General features: G+C 41.4%; 1 protein-coding gene across 2 annotated transcripts in view; it reads right to left on the bottom strand.

Annotated features, from left to right (window-relative positions):
- The window catches only part of CYP7B1 (cytochrome P450 family 7 subfamily B member 1), a 176,997-nt gene that overhangs the window by 30,750 nt on the left and 126,829 nt on the right, over positions 1-19,418 (bottom strand). For both annotated transcript variants that reach the window (XM_085022289.1, XM_021089296.2), the window contains one exon: positions 4,104-4,240. In XM_085022289.1, coding sequence (XP_084878415.1) covers positions 4,104-4,155 — 52 coding nt within the window. In that variant the 5' untranslated portion in view covers positions 4,156-4,240. The remainder of the gene's footprint in view (positions 1-4,103; positions 4,241-19,418) is intronic.

Genomic DNA, 19,418 nt, shown 5'->3' with positions numbered 1-19,418 from the left:
TCATGTGAGAGCTCAGGACCATTTCATCCATTTGGATCGTTTTTTTCTCCCAATGACACAGAAATGACACTTTAAATGAAGTCATTCTGTGTACAAAAGCTTGCTTCAGATACTCGGCAAAGTGATTATAGTAGGAAGACATTACCTAACTTCTTTAGGAATAGAACATGAACTTCCAAGGCTGGTTAGGGAAAGATAAAGGGGGTGGAGCCAAGAAAGAGGCAGGTGTCATATGACCCAGATAAGGAATACTCAGCCTCAGTGGGGGACTCAGAAAGTACAGTGTCCAGAGAGTGAAGGAAGGATGTTTCAAGAAGGAATGGGGGATCAGCATCGTCAGGCCAAGAGGTCCAGTCAGGTGACAGCCCATTAGTGACCTCAATAAGGCAGAGGGCTGGTTAGAGCCAGGAGGTCTCTGGGAGCTAAGCAACCAGAAACAGCAAATGTAGGTAACCCTCTTGAAAAATCCAGATGCAAAGCAGAAAAAAAATAAATAAATAAAAGAAGTGAAACATAACTAGAAGGAGAATATAGGAAAGTTTAAGCGTGGTTATAAGCTAAGGGTAAGGACCCGAGAAAGAAAATAATGAAGTATATATGTGAGAGGAAGGAATAACGAAACGCCAGCCCAGAGGAGGCAGGAAGGCGAGGAGTAAGCATCCTGGGGAAGATAAATGGAGAGTCTTAACGTTCTTTGAAACTGGAGCAAAGGTGGTAAGGATGACTGTGAACCACAAGCACATTTGGTGGGAACCTGAGTGGGATCGTACCTAACGCCTCAGTTCTCTTGGGAAAGAAAGCAAACTTTTGCCAGAGCCCAGGGAGAGATCGGGAGCAGGTACCCAGCCTTCCTGCCCTCCCAGCAGCACACCCAACCAGAAGGTTGAGGGCAGAGGAGTGTGGGTGATCTTGTTCACAGAGATCAGCCTTCTGGGACACTGGCTGGACAGACAAAAGTGCAGAAAAAGAATGGCCAGCCCAGGTGACAAGCTGATGTGGCTATAATTAAATGTCTTCTCTTTCTACATGTGCTCCTTGGCAAAGTGACTCTGCCACTCGGCCCTGGCTCCATAGCCATGAGTCTGGGTTGGCCTGTGACTCGCTGGGACTAACAGAATGTGGCGGTTGTGAGGTTCTGTGACAGCTGAGCCTAAGCCTCAAGAGGCCTAGGACTAGAGATTATTACTGAGGAAGTCAGAGAAAGACAAGGATCATAGGATATCACTTATATGTGGAAACTAATAAAAAATGACACAAAAGAACTTAGCTATAAAAAGGAAACAAACTCACAGACAGTGCATTCAAACTTATGGTTATTGCAGGGGAGACTGCAGGGTGGGGATAGATTAGGAGGATAGGAATAACTTATACACAGTATAGCACAAAAAAGAGATAACTAGCAAGGACCTACTGTATAGCCCAGGGAAATACATATATTCAATATTCTGTAATAACCTATATGGGAAAAAAGAAGGGATCTGTGTCTATGTATAACTGACTCGCTTTGCTGTACATCTGAACCTAATACAACATTGTAAGTCAACTAGACTCCAACAAAATTTTTGAAAAGAAGAGAGGCCTTGCAGCCTTTCTTCTCACCCTCTTAAATACATGTAAGGACATCTTCTTGAGGATGAAGCACCAGGTGGACAGGAAGACCTGGCCAGGCACGAGATGAGGTCATCTTGGGCCATCTAGCCCGAATCAAGCAACCAGATGATTCAAGCCACACAAGCAACCCAGGAAAGACCAGTTGTCATTTTAAGGCATGACATTTGAGGGACATTTGTTATGCAGCCACAGATAGCTGATACAGTGGGAGGGTGTGTGCCTTCAAGAAGGATGAGCTGAGGAGTTCCCGTCGTGGCACAGTGGTTAACGAATCCGACTAGGAACCATGAGGTTGAGGGTTCGGTCCCTGCCCTTGCTCAGTGGGTTAACGATCTGGCGTTGCCGTGAGCTGTGGTGTAGGTCGCAGATGCGGCTCGGATCCCGCGTTGCTGTGGCTCTGGCGTAGGCCGGTGGCTACAGCTCCGATTAGACCCCTAGCCTGGGAACCTCCATATGCCGCGGGAGTGGCCCAAGAAATAGCAACAACAACAACAGCAGCAAAACACAAAAGGCAAAAAAAAAAAAAAAAAAAAAAAGAAGGATGAGCTGAGAACCTTCCAGGTCCTCCTCTCAGCCCAATGATCCTGGGATACGTAGTGATTCTGCTGTTTTTTGGGTTTTGGTTTTTGCGTTTTGTAAACATTTTATTGAAATTAGAGCCACCACAAAAATATTTTTAAATTGGAGTTCCCTACTGGCCTAGCAGTTAAGGACCTGGTGTTGTCAACACTCTGTCTCAGGTTTGATCCCTGGCCCAGGAACCTCCTCATATCTTGGTCATTCTAAGGGATCAAGGAGGGGAGGAGGAATGAATATGTGGAACGTGGGATTTTTCAGGAAGTGAAACTATTCCGTGTGACACTGTAATGGTGGGTACATACCATGATGCATTTGTCAAAACCCAAGGAACTGGACAACACAAGACTGGATTCTAACATAAACTGCAGATTTTTTTTTTTTTTCTTTTTAGGGCCGCACCCGTGGCATACGGAGGTTCCCAAGCTAGGGGTCTGATCGGAGCTACAGCTGCCGGCCTGCACTGAAGCCACAGCAACGCAGGATCCAAGCTGCGTCTGTGATCTACACCACAGCTCACGGCAAGGCTGGATCCTTAACCCACTGAGCAGAGCCAGGGGTCAAATCTGCATCCTCATGGATAGTAGTCAGATTCACGTCTGCTGTGCCACAAAGGGAACTCCCACAGACTTTTAGTAACTCCCTGGCTCACCAGCTGCAGCAAATGTACCACATTTGTTTGTTTATTCATAATTTTTTCACTTTTAAAAGTTTTATCAAAGTATAGTTGATTTACAATGTTATGATCATTTCTGTTGTACAACAAGAGTGATTCCGGAAGTTCCTGTTGTGGCTCAGTGGGTTACAAACCTGACTAGTATCTGTGAGGACTCGGGTTCGATCCCTGGCCTCGCTCAGTGGGTTAAGGATACGCTGTTGCCATGAGCTGTGTGTAGTGTACGTTGAAGATGTGGCTTGGATTCCGAGTTGCTGTGGCTGTGGTGTAGGCCAGCAGTTGTAGCTCTGATTTGAACCTAGCCTGGGAACTTCCATGTGCCATGGGTGTGGCCCTTAAAAAGAAAAAAAAAAATCAAAGTGATTCAGTTTTACATATACACAATCCATTCTCCTTCAGAGTCTTTTCCCATGTGGACCATCACAGAATACTGGGTAGAGTTCCCTGTGCTCTCCAGCAGTGCCCTGTGGCCAGTCAGCCCATACCGCACAGTGTGTCACACTGGTGTAAGATGTTAGTGACAGGGAATGCTCTGACTGGGGAAGGAGGAGATATATGGGGACTGTCTGCACCATCTGATCAATTTTCTGTAAACCTGAAACTGCTCTATAAAATCAAGTCCATTAATATGATTTTTTAGAACAATTCTGAAAGGCAAACTAAACCAAACCAAATGACAGGTAACAGTAGGAAAGTGGGGTTCCTTAGGTAGCCTCAAAAGAATTCTATTACTTGTTTTTTAATGTGAGAATTACACTATTCAAAAACATATACGCCGTGGTTGCGGCCCTAAAAAGCAAAAATTAAAAAAAAAAAAAAAAAAGGAGTTCCTGTCATTGTGCAGCGGAAATGAATCTGACTAGGAACCATGAGGTTTTGGGTTCAATCCCTGGCCTCACTCAGTGGATTGAGGATCCGGCATGGCTGTGAGTTGTGATGTAGGTGGCAGACACGGCTTGGATCCTGTGTTGCTGTGGTTGTGGCGTAGGCCAGCAGCTGTAGCTCTGATTCGATCCCTAGCATGGGAACCTCCAAATGCCACAGGTGCAGCCCTAAAAAGTAAAAAACATAAAATAAAATTTAAAAATTAAAAAAATCATAAAAAAGTTTTTTTCTGTTTTAGTTAACAAAACAATAATGTACAGATATTCCAAATTTTGCCTAAAGAAAAATGTGACAACATTAAAGAATGAGTGAGAAAGTCTGATATATGTGAGGAAGTTATAGAAGAACCACTTACCTCCAAGGAGAACAGTGAAAATGTCACCATACTGCTTCTGAAGAGTAGTCATGAAACCTATGGGATCTCTTTGTAATTTCAGGGCTTCTCCAATGAAAGGAAGCCAGCTTTTTACTAAAGGAGGCTCACCAGGTCTCCTATAAGAAATAAAAAGAGAAGGGAAAATAAAAGAAAAAAATTAAATCATTCTTATTTTAATACTTGTGTGTCATTAATCCAGTCGAGAAGTGGACTGGATGAATTACACAGCTTTTTTTTTCGATTCTTTTATTCAGCAGTTATATTGAGGGAGTCCCCACTGTGGCTCAGCATATTAAGAACCCAACTAGTATCCATGCACACGTGGGTTCAATCCCTGGCTCAGTGGGTTAAGGATCTGGTATTGCTGAAAGCGGTAGTGTAGGTCGAAGATGCAACTCAGATCTGGTGTTGCTGTGGCTGTGGTGTAGGCCAGCAGCTGCAACTCCAATTGGATCCCTGGCCTGGGAACTTCCATATGCCATGGGAGCTGGCCTAAAAAGAAAAAGTGAGAGAGGGAGAGGGAGAGGGAGGGAGGGAGACAAGCTTTAATACAAATGGCTCTATTGAATGTCTGTTAATCATAGACATATGTTTATTGAGCCTGTCTAGTGTGTGAGGTTCTGGGGTAGACAGTTCAATTCACAGCTTTTGGTGAGCAACTTTTCTGAGAACTTGTGTCTCATGAGGCCCAAAATGTGGGCAGAAACGATAGACATATTCAGTAAACATTTTGTATTTGAGAGCTCTTGTGCACTCTGGGGGTTAGAGGTCAGGTACTTCAGTTGCCAAAGTAAAGCTCTTTGTTATCTCATGTCAATTAGACTAGAATTACATAATTAGAAGTGGGGCAATTACTAATTTTTTTTTTTTTTTTTAGGGCTGGCCTATGGAGGTTCCCAAGCTAGGGGTTGAATCAGAGCTACAGCTGCTGGCCAACTCCAGAGCCACAGCAACACCAGATCCGAGCTGCATCTGCGACCTACACCACAGCTCATGGCAACACCGGATCCCCAACCCACTGAGCAAGGGCAGGGATCGAACCCGCAACCTCATGATTCCTAGTTGGATGTTTCTGCCGTCCACAATGGGAACTCCCGCAATTACTAATCTTGAAAAATCTTTTATGCTGTTGAGAACAATAAAAACCTCAGCATTATTTCCATGGAGGTGTTTTTTTAATGAAGATTTTTACTTGTTATACAAATAAATAGAGTATTTGCTAAATTTTACAACTTTTTAAAAACATATGAAGTGGGTTCAATGAAACACTGAAATGCTGTAAATTAAAAACCAAGTTTCTTCTGTTTTGACCTATAATCCTAGCAAAACTGGACTTCAAAATTTCTTCCTAGTCATTTATTTGGTGAACTCAATCTGATTTTAAGTTAAAAAAAAATCCAAAGCCATTTTATCCTAGAAGGGATTAAAACAAATATTCAAGAGAACTCTGATGATTTTCTATCCCATCTGTGAAGATGACTTATACCACATGCAGAACAACCCATTTTGATTAATCACAAGATATTACTAGCTGAGACCTAATCAAAGATCAAGATTATGATCATACTCAGCATGGAATTTTATGTGGCTAGATTAACCCTATCAGAAGCTTTCATTCTCCCACAACCCCACATGGGAGAATTAAACTTTAAAAAGAAAAAAAAAAGAAAGGAAATATCAGACCTCTCAGGGGAAAAATAAACCGAAACAAAATAAACCCAAGAGAGAAATAAAGGAATTCGGTATCAAAACTTTGCATTCTGTTTTCAGAGGATTATTTATCTTTATACTAATTACAAAATATATGCTGTTGTTTAAATGCATATACTTAGATAAGAAGCACTGCCTAGAAATGTGTATCTTAATCACCACCCCATACCCCATGATTTCCTTTTTTTTTTTTTTTTTTGGTTTTTTGGGGCCACACTTGTGGTCTATGGCCATAGCAACCCCAGACCCAAGCCATGTCTGGGACCTATGCTGCAGCTCATGGCAACACTGGATCCTTTTTTCTTTTTTTTTGCTTTTTAGGGCGGTACCCGCGACATATGGAGGTTCCCAGGCTAGGGGTCAAATTGGAGCTACAGCTGCCGGCCTACACCACAGCCACAGCAATGCAGGATCTGAGCTGCATCTGCGACCTACACCACAGCTCTCAGCAACGCCAGATCCTTAACCCACTGAACAAGGCCAGATATCAAACCCACAACATCATGGTTCCTAGTTAGATTTGTTTCTGCTGTGTCATGACGGGAACTCCAATGCTGGATCCTTTGGCCCACTGAATGAGGCCAGGGATCAAACCCACATCCTCATGGTTACTAGTCGGATTTGTTACCCACTGAGCCACAGCGGGAGCTCCCCCTGTTATTTTTCTTGAATGAAACCTTAGCAATGGAGACTTGCTCTTTTGAGAAACATAAAAGTGTACCAAGAAAACAGAGTAACAGTTAATTTTACATCCAAAGATTAATAAACAAGAAGAGGCTACACATATGACTAGAGAGTCGGTCTCCAAGTCAGAAACTGCCACAGCATGCAGGCTTTTTATCAATGACTTCCAAAATTTGCAAGTGACCAACTTCCCAAAATTTCCTCTCACATTGACTCTCTACCTCAGTCTTTTGACTCTGTTGTGTTGAATACTGCCTGAAAGTTGCATCATGACAAAGATTTCAAAAGGCTTTTTGTTACATCATAATTTAAAGCAACTAAATTTATCTTCTATGCTCTGTCATTTGGTCAAAGACTGTATTCGTCATAGTGTTTTCACGGGGCAAAAGGATAGAGCTCAGAAATCCAGGGGAACATGAACTTAATGTTTAAAGTTAGGGAAACACATTAGGAAGCCGTTTTACTCTCTCAAAGATGAGAGGGTCATCATTTCTTGCAGCTGTGCTCACTTTGGCAGAAATAAGCTTCAAACTGTTAAACACTATGTCACAACTATGCATATTTTCAGGAAAAGATACAGTGCTAGTTCAACTCATGACCCATCAAAGACAGATAACAGAAATCTGTCTTCATCAGTACATTTGTAAAAATTATTTAGGGAGGAAAGACACTTCCATAATGATCCAGAAGGGCCTGCTGACACCTGGCACAGCACAAATACTGCTATTTGTGTCTCTCATGTTCTGTGACTTTGACAATGAAATGCCGACTGCTCACTGCTGAGTGAGGGCAGCGGATGCTTAGTGCTTGCTGGGGCTGCTCAAGTTCCAAAGCTTAAGAGGAAGGGCTCATGGAGTAATAGTGGGTAACTAAAAAAAAAAACAAAACCCAAATCAATGGTCCCTAACCCCTCTTTTGCCCACTCGAACAATACACATTTCCTCAAAGATTGCTATTTAAGAGGACGTATCTTGTAAATTATACAAACTAAAGCTTACAAAGGCTCTCAATGACTAAACACAAGTTCTTTTCATAGACTCCTGCCTCACATGTTCTTTCATACAAGTTGCAGGACACATCAATAGTTCAAATCTATTTGGAAACAAATAGTGGGGAAGAATCTAATTACATACCATAGCCAGAAAATATGAAAGACATTTAAGACTGTTTCCTTTGGTGAAAAAGAAGCATATAAAATGGAAAAGAGTAGACCACCATAGAATACCTGGTTCTTAAGTATATGATGTTCAACTTTGTGTTACACCTTTAGATAAATAAACAGGTACAAGATTTGACCCATCACACACTGTTCCTTAGACCTCTAAAGCCCAGTGCTTTTCAAAGCAAGCTATACTTGTCAAAGTCATTTCTTCTTTTCCTTTTTTCCCCTGTGATCATTCTAGACTAGGAGTCTTGGTTATTGAAACAACCTCCCAAGCAAGTGAGGAGCAACCCTGCTTGCAGAGCAGCTCAGGAAGAACACAATTATGTGTTGTTGACAAGTTTTTAAAGACACTATATTTGTATCAGGTCACCTAATATCTATAACAGTACCCTAGTAATTGCTTAATTTTTCCCAGTTAATAAAGATTGTCTTTGTGTGTGTGGTTAAGATTTCACAAACCACATAACTGAAGTGCATTGCAGTATCTGATGATAAAACCAACCTTTCAAACAAATTTTGCTGCTGACCAAGGCACTTTTGAAGCTGTTCTGTCTTGGGTGTCTTTGACTTACTTTGAAAGCTACTTAATTAGAAAATGTAATGTGCCTCATGGGGTCACTTAGAACTGTGTTCTTTTTCTTTATTTTATTTTTGGCCACACCTGCAGCATGTGGAAGTTCCTGGGCCAGGAATCCACCCAAGCCGCTGCAGTGACAATGCAGGATCCTTAACCTAGCTGTGGCACCACGAGAGAACTTCAGAAATTTATTCCTCCACTCTTTTTTTGGCTCCAACATGGGTACCAGGATCCCTAAAAATGTTCCCACAACTCTAAAGAATTGCGAATCAACATGTTCTTCAGGATAATGGGGAGAGGGAGCCTCCGTTCAGGGCTGTGGATGAAAGGTCCCAAAAGAGGACTATGTGGACGTGTCTGAGTGGGGCATCTCTGTGTGGAGTGACTGAGCTTTGGCAACCTAGCAGTCTCAACGAGCACCCATGTGGGGCCAAGGAAACACAGAACTACATGCCTTGCTTTCCCTGGAACCTAGGTGAATTACAACCAGCTGGGGTGCTTCAGGAAGGGATGCAAAGGTGGAGGACCACTCCCCAAACCCTTGCCAGGAGGCACCCCCGGGAAGCCAAAGACGACCAGCATGAACACCTGTGCAACAGGCATCACCAGATCAACAGAAAGGAAGGGGAAGGAAGACCTCCAAATCTCATTTAATCTTTCTACAAAAGAGACCAAGCTTTAAACTAGAGTGACAAAACCATTTTCACTGGAAATAGTGTTTTCTACCATTGGCAGAAACAGGGGCTTAGAAATTGGAGTTCAGTTATAAACAACTGAAGTTAGGTTTCTGCATATCTGACGCATCCTAGGAAATGTTAAATCCAGTACTCTGGCTATGGAGATGCTCAGTTTTTCCACCTAAAAATGAGAATAATAACATTAAATTTAGAGATTTACCAATTGGGCTGAGACAGAGTATTTGCAAGCAGCTGGCACATAGAGCAGGGTTAGTTTTCCTGCTATTCACATACTGCAAGCAGTGCACCAGAGTGGCTTTGCTCAGCCTGAACACTTTCATTCGTCAAACTTCCCTGCTTATCTACACCTTTCATGGAATTGCTCAGGACTGAAGCAAGGAATTCTCCAACCTCCAGATCACTGGCTGAATGAAGATCTTAAGTGGGCAGATATACATGGATGCGATAACTTCAGGTGAACTGGCACAAAGTCTCTATGCAAAGAGCTGACCTTCTCAAGGAAAGAAGGATCTTTACTCAAGACAACGTCACCTGGTATATTTGTTTAGGATGAGGTTCTCTGGGCATGACCTGATCTAAGAGTTAATAACATTTCTCTGTATAAAATGCAAATAGGAAGGGGGGGCAGCATTAAGGAGCAAGAGAAATAAAAGAAGTGGAAGAAGAGGGGACAATACAACGGTGCCATATCACGGTAAAGTGGGACTCTGTGAAAAGGACCATGACAGTGTAGGCTGGGGCTGGTTGTTCATAGACACCAACATGACCAGTCTTCAACTCTAAGAAGTTGTTTGCTGGCCTGGGAGCCGCACGGCCCTTTTCACGTCAAAACATTCAGTGTGAATCTATTATCACATCACATAAAGGCATGGCCATGGCAATGGAAAAACTGGAGGACTTAGGGCAGCATCCAGCTGAGGGACTCCATGGGGTGGAGGAGAGGGTGGAGGACAGCCAGTGCAGGAGGCAAAGCACAGCAGGGAGGATGAGAGCCAGGGACCACCCCCCCCATCTCGCTATGTAACCAGTCCCATAGGAGCTAAAAGGGGAGCTTGCACGTCCCAGGCATGTCAGAGCATTTAGAGCATTTGTATAAATAAAAGTACTTGGACGTCAAACGATAGAATGATCTCAGCACCTGGAGAACCTGGGTCAACTGAAAACAAACCTGAGAAAATCTGGGTCTATCTGAGAAAGATAAGAGACAAAGAGGAATTCCAGTCAAAGTCTGTTTCTTTATAACTCTCTGAATTCACAAGCCCGACTTGGCACCTTACAAATCACAGGTTTTCAATAATTGTTTAATGTTTGAGAAAGAATACAAATAGAGTGAACTTACAGAGTCTGAGCTTACCATTCTTACCATTTAACTGGTCATTAATTACTAACCAGTTATTAATTAATTAAACCCATTAATTATTATTTTGTTCTGCCAAATACACTGTTGAGAGAATGAAAACCCAAGCTACAGGCTGGAAGAAAAATCTTTGCAAAACTCGTTACTAGACAAAAGACTAGTATCCAATCTGTACAAAGGACTCTTAAAACTCAACAGTAAGAAAAACATTGAAAATGGGCAAAATATTTGAACAAATCTCTTATCCAGGAAGACATGTGGATGGCAAAAAAGCATATAAAATGCTCCACATCCTACGTATGAGGGAATTGCAAATTAAATGTCTCTACACGTATATTAGCGTGACTAAAATTAAAACACTGATAGCCCCAAATCCTGACAAAGTTGTGGGACAACAGGAACTTTCACTAGTGTTGAGAATGAAAGATGGTACGGCCACTCTGGAAGATGGCTGGCTCCTTCTTGTAGAACTAAACATACCCTTACCACACAACCCAGCAATCACGATCCTTAGTATTTACCCAAATGAGGTAAAATTTGTGCCGATACAAAATCTTGCACACAAATCTTTACAACAGCTTTACAACAACTTCATAATTGCCCAAACTGGGGAGCAATACAGATGTCCTTAAACTGGTGAATGGGTAAACAAACTGGTAGGTTCCCAGGAGAACGGAAGAAGCCCCTCCTTTGGAACGCAGATGTTAGAGTTGGACAGCAAGAGACAATGGTCTACGGAAACAATGGCCTGCAAAGATTAACCACCTACAAAGATGAACTGTCCCCTGTACATCAACTCCTGCTGCTGCACGTACCTGGTCGTGAGACTCCAACCCCAACCATCTTCTCACATCGTGTAATTTTTCCCGTCCCCTATAATTATCCCTGCCACAATCACTTGGTCATGGGACTCGACCCCCGCCCCCCTCCAGTTCCTCAAACTGTGTAACCTTCCTCTCATTGTCCTTGCCACAAGTTCCCACCATAGACCCTCGTCGCAGTTTCCCACGACAACCCTTTATAAGAATAACTTCTCAGAGTGGGGGTTGGCGCCATCTTGAGCTCAGCCCACCCGTTTCGGATGCCTTAAAAAATCTCCCTTGCTTTACTGACTTGGCCTGGTGTGTTCCTCCTTCAGCGAACCTAATACAAACACATGTAAGTCCACACAGTGCAGAATTATTAACTATAAAGTGAAAGAGCTATCATGTCATAGTAAGACTTAGAGGGAACTTGACTACATATTGCTAAGTGAACACTCTACATATTGTATGATTACAACTGTAAGGCCTGGAAAAGGCAAGACCACAGAGATGGTTAAAAGAGCAGTAGTTGCTACTGGTTAGGGGGGAAGGAGAGCAGAGTGAGCAGGTGGAGCACAGGATTTTTAGGGCAGTGAAACTCTTCTGTATGTCTCTGTAACGGCAGAAACATGTCATTATACATTTGTCAAAACCCACATATTGTACAACACAATGCAAACTTTAGACTTGAGTTAACAGTAATGAATCAATGTTGGTTCAATTGTAACAAATGCACCATAATGATGCAAGATGTTAATAAGAGAGAAAACCGAGGGGGTGGGAGGTCAGGAGTGGGTTTTGGGAACTCTCTGAAATTTCCTCTTTTTTTTTTTTTTTTTTTTTGGTAAACCTCAAACTGCCCCATAAAATAAAGCATATATATAATGCATTTTAAGCAAGAAGCGTATCAGTTTCCATTTTTAAGGGCTTTTGTTTTTTGTTTTGATTTGTTTTGTTTTTTAAAGACAGGTGATTCTAAGTATTAGGATTGGTCAGTGTGTAAACTGGTACAATCTATGATATTTTTTTTTTTTTTAAGAATAAAAAGTTCTAGAAACCAAAAAGTGAGAATATCCGCTGTGGGTTATCCTCAGTCCTGCTAGACCATTTCTCGCTCTGACCTCATAAGGAGCCACTGGTTCGGAATTCCAGGCACCTTTTTAAGACCCTGCCTGGACTAAGTTATTCTGTATCTTTTAGCACAGAAAGCTGGTTTTCAGTGACCTGAGGAACTTTGACCAAACTTAGTTTCTTCCTTGGCATTGCAGGCTTTTTCTTTCTTTTTCTTTTCCTTCCTTCCTTCCTTCCTTCCTTCCTTCCTTCCTTCCTTCCTTCCTTTCTTTCTTTCTTTTTCTTTCTTCCTTCCTTCCTTCCCTCCTTCCTTCCTTTTCTTTCTTTTTGTGGAGTTTTTGACTGTTTTTTTTTTCACCTTTTCTTTACTTTTTGATTCTTCTCCTTTTTTTCTTTATTTTTTCCTCATTTTTCTTTTTTTATTTACTCTTTGTTGTTTTCTCATTTTTCTTTATTCCTTTTCCTCATTTTAAAAATAAATGTGTTAATACTTGTTGTTTATTCGTCTTCATTTATATCTGGCCCTGTGCATTGATTTCCATTATAAAGATCAGTCTTCTGGGTGGGCTTTGGCAGTGATTTTCTTTTGAGGCGATTTGGATCAAGTGTTTCAGCAGCTTTTCTCAGTTTTAAGCTGACCTTAGGGACACCTTGTCTCCGCAGTAAGGGCAAATCTGCTGTGAGGCCCTTTGGCCATCTCTGCCAAGGAGGAGGAGACCTAAGTGGATAATGACTGGACAAGGGTACCTGCTCCCAGGTGAGGCTGCTCCTTACCGGGAAAGGTGTCTGTGAAGATCACTAACACGAGCCAGCAGAGCTTCTGGGGCTCAAGAGGCTACCCCACAAAGTCAAGATAATGAAGGCCTTGGATCACCCAACATCATCAAATTATTTGGCATAATGGAGAGAACACAATCCCCTTACCTAGTGAATCATGGTGGCATGAAAGAGAAAGAGGCCTCAGGCAAATTCTGCTAGAGAATGTCCACTGTGGTACTGCAGACAGAAAACCTGCTCCTGGACACTGACCTGAACATCAAGGTTGCAGACTCTGGCTATAGCCATGAATCACCTTTGGCAGTAAGTGGGTGCCTCATGTGACAGCCCCTTTGTGCTGTTGGGGACAAAGCAAGATGGCTGTGCAGTGGCTGGGCGGAGCTGAGAGTCATTCTAGAAATACACTGGTCCTGGAGTCCTTTAGATGGACAGAACTTAAAGGAGCTGGGGGGACGGGTACTGAGTGGTGCACAACAGAGTTCCTTCTACTTGTCCACTGAGTGTGAAAACCTGCTCAAGAAATCTCCCATCCTTAATTCCAGCATGGGAGGTCCTTTGGGGCTCAGCAGGCAAGTTTCCTGTATGCCTGCAGCTCAAGAGGATGAGGAAGCGAGCTGCACAGAGCAACACCCTGACTACAAAGACTGGGTAGACTGAGTTGGTAGTGCTCAGGGCTCCAGAGTGTGAAGAAGGGGGAGCAGCAATGACACCGTGAGAGTCCTTATCCCCTGATACAGACACTGTGGCTGCTGTCTGACACAGCCCTTGGAGCCAGCCCATCAATAATTACTTTCTAGAGAAATTTAATCACAGTTTACCCTGAAGTCAATAAAGCAGTTTCATAACCACAGGCATAGCAGAATAATATTGTTTTCGCTAAAAAAAAAAAAAAGGACTATAAATGCAAAGAGAAAGGTCTGGTATACTTAGGATGTTAAGGGTTGTTATTTTGAGATAGTAAAATGACAGGGGCTTGGCTCTTTGGCCTTCTGATTTGCATGACAAAAACATGCTGAAGAGTTTTGAAGAGTATCTGTCTTTGATTTTGTAGACTGTCTCTCGATTTGGGTTGCCTGATGTTTTCTCATGATTAGACAGAGGCTGTAACATTTTTGGAAAGAATGTGTGTGCCCTTCTCTGTGTATGGTTTTGGAAATTTAAAGAAAATGCAATTTTAGTGTGAAAACAAAAGCCATGTACAGACGGCACTGTCTTTGAAAAAGTAGTTGATGGCAAAAACTACACTCTACAAATGAATCAGAGGCTGATTCTAAAAATGAGCACAACATTCCCAAGGCAAGCAAGTGGAACCCCAGAGGTTCACCCTGAGGACGAGCAGAACCCAGCCCAGCCACACCTGAAAAGAGAAGAGGAGACCCTGGGGTCTGACTCTGTAATTCACAAAGTATGGACATAGGCACCGCCTGGATCCCCCATCACTTCCTCCAGGGTCCAGACAACATGCACAGGAGGCAGGCAGAGTTGGTTACCATGACAGCCACGGGAGGGTGGGGTGCTCTTCACAACTGAGGGTGTGGCTACTGGGTGATGACAACCTGATAGTCTTTGAGGCTCCACTCAGAGGAAGAAGCCTAGTAGAGGTCACCACCTCCACCCCTTCACAAAACGCCAGTGCATCCATGTGCACAGTTAGGGAACGGGTTAATTATTTCTCCTTGTAAATGACAAATCATATAAGCTTTAGGACTCTCCACTCATATGTTGTACATGTATGATCTGCTTAATATTTGTTTACTGCAAGAATCAGACCAACTGTAATCTCTTTTCAGGATGACATTAATCCAACGCTGTCTAGAAAAATTATACAATTCATTACCATAAGTAATCTCTATTGTACCCTGTGCTTAACCTTCATCTTTTCCCCAGTCCTCTAATCTTGCAAATCCACTGGTGCTCTGTGATTGGCATCTGGTGTTCACACAACCCCCGCCTGACAAAAATCATTGAAAAATCCCTGGCTAAATATGCCACTTTTCGGTCTATCAATGATTCTATTCTTTGCTCTTTGGTAACTTTTGTACCACACTAGGAAGGTCTGTTAAACTTGGGGGTCAAAAACAAGGCCTTTGCTCTTGAGACGTTTTTTCTCTGTCAGGATGGCACCTGACTGAAAACTTGACTTAATTTCCCAGTAGCAAAGATATTCACCATTCAAGCACTTTTGATCAAAAGAGGAAATGGAGAGTTCCCACTGTGGCTCGGCAGGTTATGAACTTGACTAGTATCCATGAGGATGCAAATTTGATCCCTGGCTTCGCTATGTGGGTTAAGGATCTGGCATGGCTGTGGCTGTGGTACAAGCCAGCAGCTAAAGCTCTGATTAGACCCCTAGCCTGGGAACTTTTATATGTCTCAGGTGCTGCCCTAAAAAGCCAAAAAAAAAAAAAAAAAAAAGGAATGACAATGTGAAAGCAAGCCCTGCTTAATGGTCACAAATTTCCCCATTACTGGCATGGAATCAGAGCAAAAGTAACATGAATATGACTAAAGGTATTTTCACACCCTAGAGAATAACTCTTCAAGCCATATTCCAGTTGAATCTATCACTGTCAGGTCACCTCTGCAATTGTGTGATCTGAACAAAGCTTGTCTGTACAATGTGCTTTCTAAACTCGATTCCATTAGAAGATTTATACTAATGCCTTGATCAAGTGAGTGATTTGTAAATGCCTCTTTGGCTAAGAAGTCAAACCACATCCATGTAGGATTTTACTCTGAGAAGTCTATGATTGAATTCTTTTTTTTTTTTTTTTTAAAAAGGTGGGAGGAATGCCCAGGTCAGGCTGGCACCACAGAAACAACGTCAAGGCTTATTTTATAAAACTATCATTGAAAAGTTAACTGAGTCTCAAGCAGGCTTTGCAAACAATGACCACAATACTGATATACTTTATGAACTTGACCCTGGGCTAATTAGGGCATAGGTCAAGGCCTCATCCATTCTTGTGTTCACTGCTGCAACAGCCTCCTGATTAATCTTGGTACACCGTGTGGCTCAGATTCGGGTCTCTGCAAACAGCCACCCGTTTGGTGACTTTGGCCAATTTATCTGTGCCTCAGGCTCCTTGTCTGTAAAATGGACATACTACTGTACTTTCCTCATGTGAGAATTAAGTAAGTTGGTGCAGGTAAAGAACTGAGGACAACAACTTCACATAGTAAACACTAAGTGCTGGCTGCTATCATCATCATATCATCATCATCATATCATCATCATCATCATCTTCACGTTACTGCCAGGGCTCTTTTAAAATACAAATACAGCCATGGCTTTCTCCTGATTCCCCTTTCCTGAAAGTCTTCAAGAGAGTACCAGTTTTTAATTTTTTTTCCCATTTGCTGGCATACTTCCTTTATGTGCCTAATTTAGCTTTTGGTTTAGGGCTGCTGTATATGATTTGCTGATAAGGAACTGGGCACCAGAATCACCTTCTTACATTTCTCAGACTTTATATTCTCTGAGTAAACACATTTAAAAGAACAAAAGTGGCTAAGAAGAGCCCTGGATTTTAGGAGGAAGCCAGTCAAACGTGTTTAGACAGCCTAGACAATTCTAAAAGAGGGAAATCGATTCATAATGGAAAGTTATTTCACTTCCTTAATTAAAATAGAAAACCATGCAACTGAATTTGTAATTTCTGAGATGCTCAGTTGCTAATTTATTTTACAGACAGGATTTGATTGGACTCCATGGAAGAGATATCAATTCCATTAACTCATCATTTCTTACATTTGATTAAATCATTTGATTTTGAAACATTTAATAAAAAATCAGAATCCAGTTTTGTGGAAACTAAATTATAACAGAGGACTAGCCCAGAAAACCTTGGTAGTGACAATACTGAGATCAATGCCAACAATATATAAATGCTTAGACAAGTTATCAAATAACATGTCATCAATCTAAGCCAACGAAGAAACCAAGTTCCAAATTCTCAAGGCCAACATTAAAATGATCAAGCCCAGCTTATCAGAACCATAGGAAAGATAATTCATGGGTACTCTAGTCTGCTGAGGTGGGAAGCTAATGAAAAGCCCAAGGACCATATGCTACATCTGCTTCATAATGCAGAACCATATTTTAACATTGGGTAAAATATTAACATAGCAAAAGATAACAGTATCTCTACATTTGTAATACAGCACAGAGCACTGAGAAAGGCAATGTTTTGATATTGTCATGGATTGGAGAACTTTTAGAAACGGCAAGTACCATTCTTTCCCAAATACCGGTTCCTAACTTTGGCTGGTGATTTTAAGTCACTGCATAAAAGGAATGTACCACTATTTCAGGAACTCCATCATCACTAATATAACAATATCGGACACAGAAGATATACACAGACAATTCTAATATCGTCTTGCAAATTCTAAAGTTTTAGTAAAGAAAAACTTCTACATATTTTAAACATAATTCCTGCAGTGTCCTTTGCTAACTGTTCCCTTTTATGTGCACCCTTCCACTTGTTTTGCAAAATCAATTTTCACTGTTTTTACTATGATCATCACTTAGGTAGTGTTCCAATTGCTTTGTTTCTGTGGTTGCCTTGTTTTCTATGTCCCCATCACTAACTCTTATCAATCTTTTTCAGCACTCTCGAAAATCGCTTTCAGGAGCTCCCGTCATGGCTCAGCAGTAACAAACCCAACTAGTATCCGTGAGGATGTCGGTTTGATCCCTGGCCTCACTCAGTGGGTTAAGGATGCAGCATTGCCATGAGCTGTAGTGTAGACTGCAGATGCAGCTCAGATCTGACGTTGCTGAGGTTGTGGCATAGGCTGGCAGCTGCAGCCTGGGAACGTCCATATGCCACAGGTGTGGCCCTAATTAAAAAAAAAAAAAAAAAAAGAAAGAAAATAGATCTCAATATGGTCCTGGAATTTTCATATAGCTCCTCTCTTATTTTCCATCAATTTTTATTTTAATCCAGGCAACAAGAGAATTTCTTGAATTTATCCCTTTCAGGTATTATTTTATTTCTTCTCCTCTTAGATTTCTAATTTCTAAGTGATCTTTTATACTCTCTGCTTATACCTTATACAAATTAATTCCATTCCTGTTTTATAAATGTAATTCCTTCTCCTATCTTTCTAAGTCTATTAAACATAGTTTGGTGGGGGATATTTTTCTGTTTCCTCTAAGTTTCCTTTTTTTTTTCTCCTGTTTCACTGTCATAGTTTCTCTCTTTCATGGTGGAAGCTTTCCTCAACGTTTCACATTTGAACACAAGGCTGTGCATGTGCTGGTGAGGCTGGTGGACTTCACCAAACTGTGATTAGAAGGGGGCCTCATCCTTTTAATGAGCTACCTATCTTTGCTAGTCAAATGGATGAGGCTGTATCTTTTATGAAACCTAATTTTGCTTGAGGGGCTTTGGGAATAGAACATAGTACATAGATACATGTAAATACATTTCCTATAAATAGTTAACTGATTTTGTCTTAATTATGATTTTTTAGAGATTATATTGCCAAAGTCATTTGGAGCAATGTGTGCAGATAAAAAAACATTGAGTTCATTACTATTTATGGAGGTGAGAACAGATAGAGGATATGATCACAAAATGGAATGGTGACATTAGTAGTCAGACAGGAGGAAAAAAATGAGGGGTTCTATAGGTGTGCAAGTTTTCAGGTAAAATTTCAGGGTGGAGTAAGGGATTTCATTATTTCACTGTGCTGTTCCCCAAATTACTCCAATATTCCTCTAAGTGATAGTATCTTGTTTCTAGGGCTGATAAGATTTGGGAGAATTGGCAGAGAGAAGTGAGGTATAGATAGATTCTTGTTTTTCATTTGGGGAACTGTGTGTGTGTGTGTGTGTGTGTGTGTGTGTGTGTGTGTGTGTGTGTGTGTGTATTTTGAACTAGGACTTGAACAAAGTGATGCCAGTGTCAGTAATACATTAATTCTTTCCAGAGACCACCCTTCAGAAAGCAAATGTGTTAACTCTCAATGGAATAAAAGGCATTAAAAAAGCAAGGACTCTAGAGGGTAGAGCTCAGGGGTAGAGCATCTGACTGCAAAAAGCAAGGACTCTGATCTCTCTTTTAGTTTCTCAGATACCTCCCTAACCTTCCTCAGAAAGACCTGGATTTTGGATTTTAACAGAACTCAGATACATCTATAAAAGGTGTTTTTTTTTTCCTTTACAAATAGGGCACAAAACAAAAACAAAAACAAAAAAGGAGAAGAAGAAGAAGAAGCCACTATTAGGTTTGTAAATGACCATTCTACCTCTTTGAAAGCTTACAGATAACTCCTCAAAATACTAATGTAATATGTAATGATTGTTAATGACCATTTAAAATTCATTTTTATTCTTTCCTAGAATTCAAAATTCCATCCTGTTACTTTCAAAGGATTTTATTTCAAAGCATGAATATGAAAGAAAAAGCAGTGTGTGTGTGTGTGTGTGTGTGTGTGTGTGC

Source organism: Sus scrofa, chromosome 4 (genome assembly GCF_054392235.1).
Source record: "Sus scrofa isolate SSC_HxYL_T2T_F1_AM1 chromosome 4, Sscrofa_HxYL_maternal_Yorkshire_Landrace_v2.0, whole genome shotgun sequence".
In the NCBI taxonomy this organism is placed as follows: Eukaryota; Metazoa; Chordata; class Mammalia; order Artiodactyla; family Suidae; genus Sus; species Sus scrofa.
Note: the sequence above shows the minus strand (reverse complement) of the source record. Positions and strands in the feature narration are given on the sequence as shown.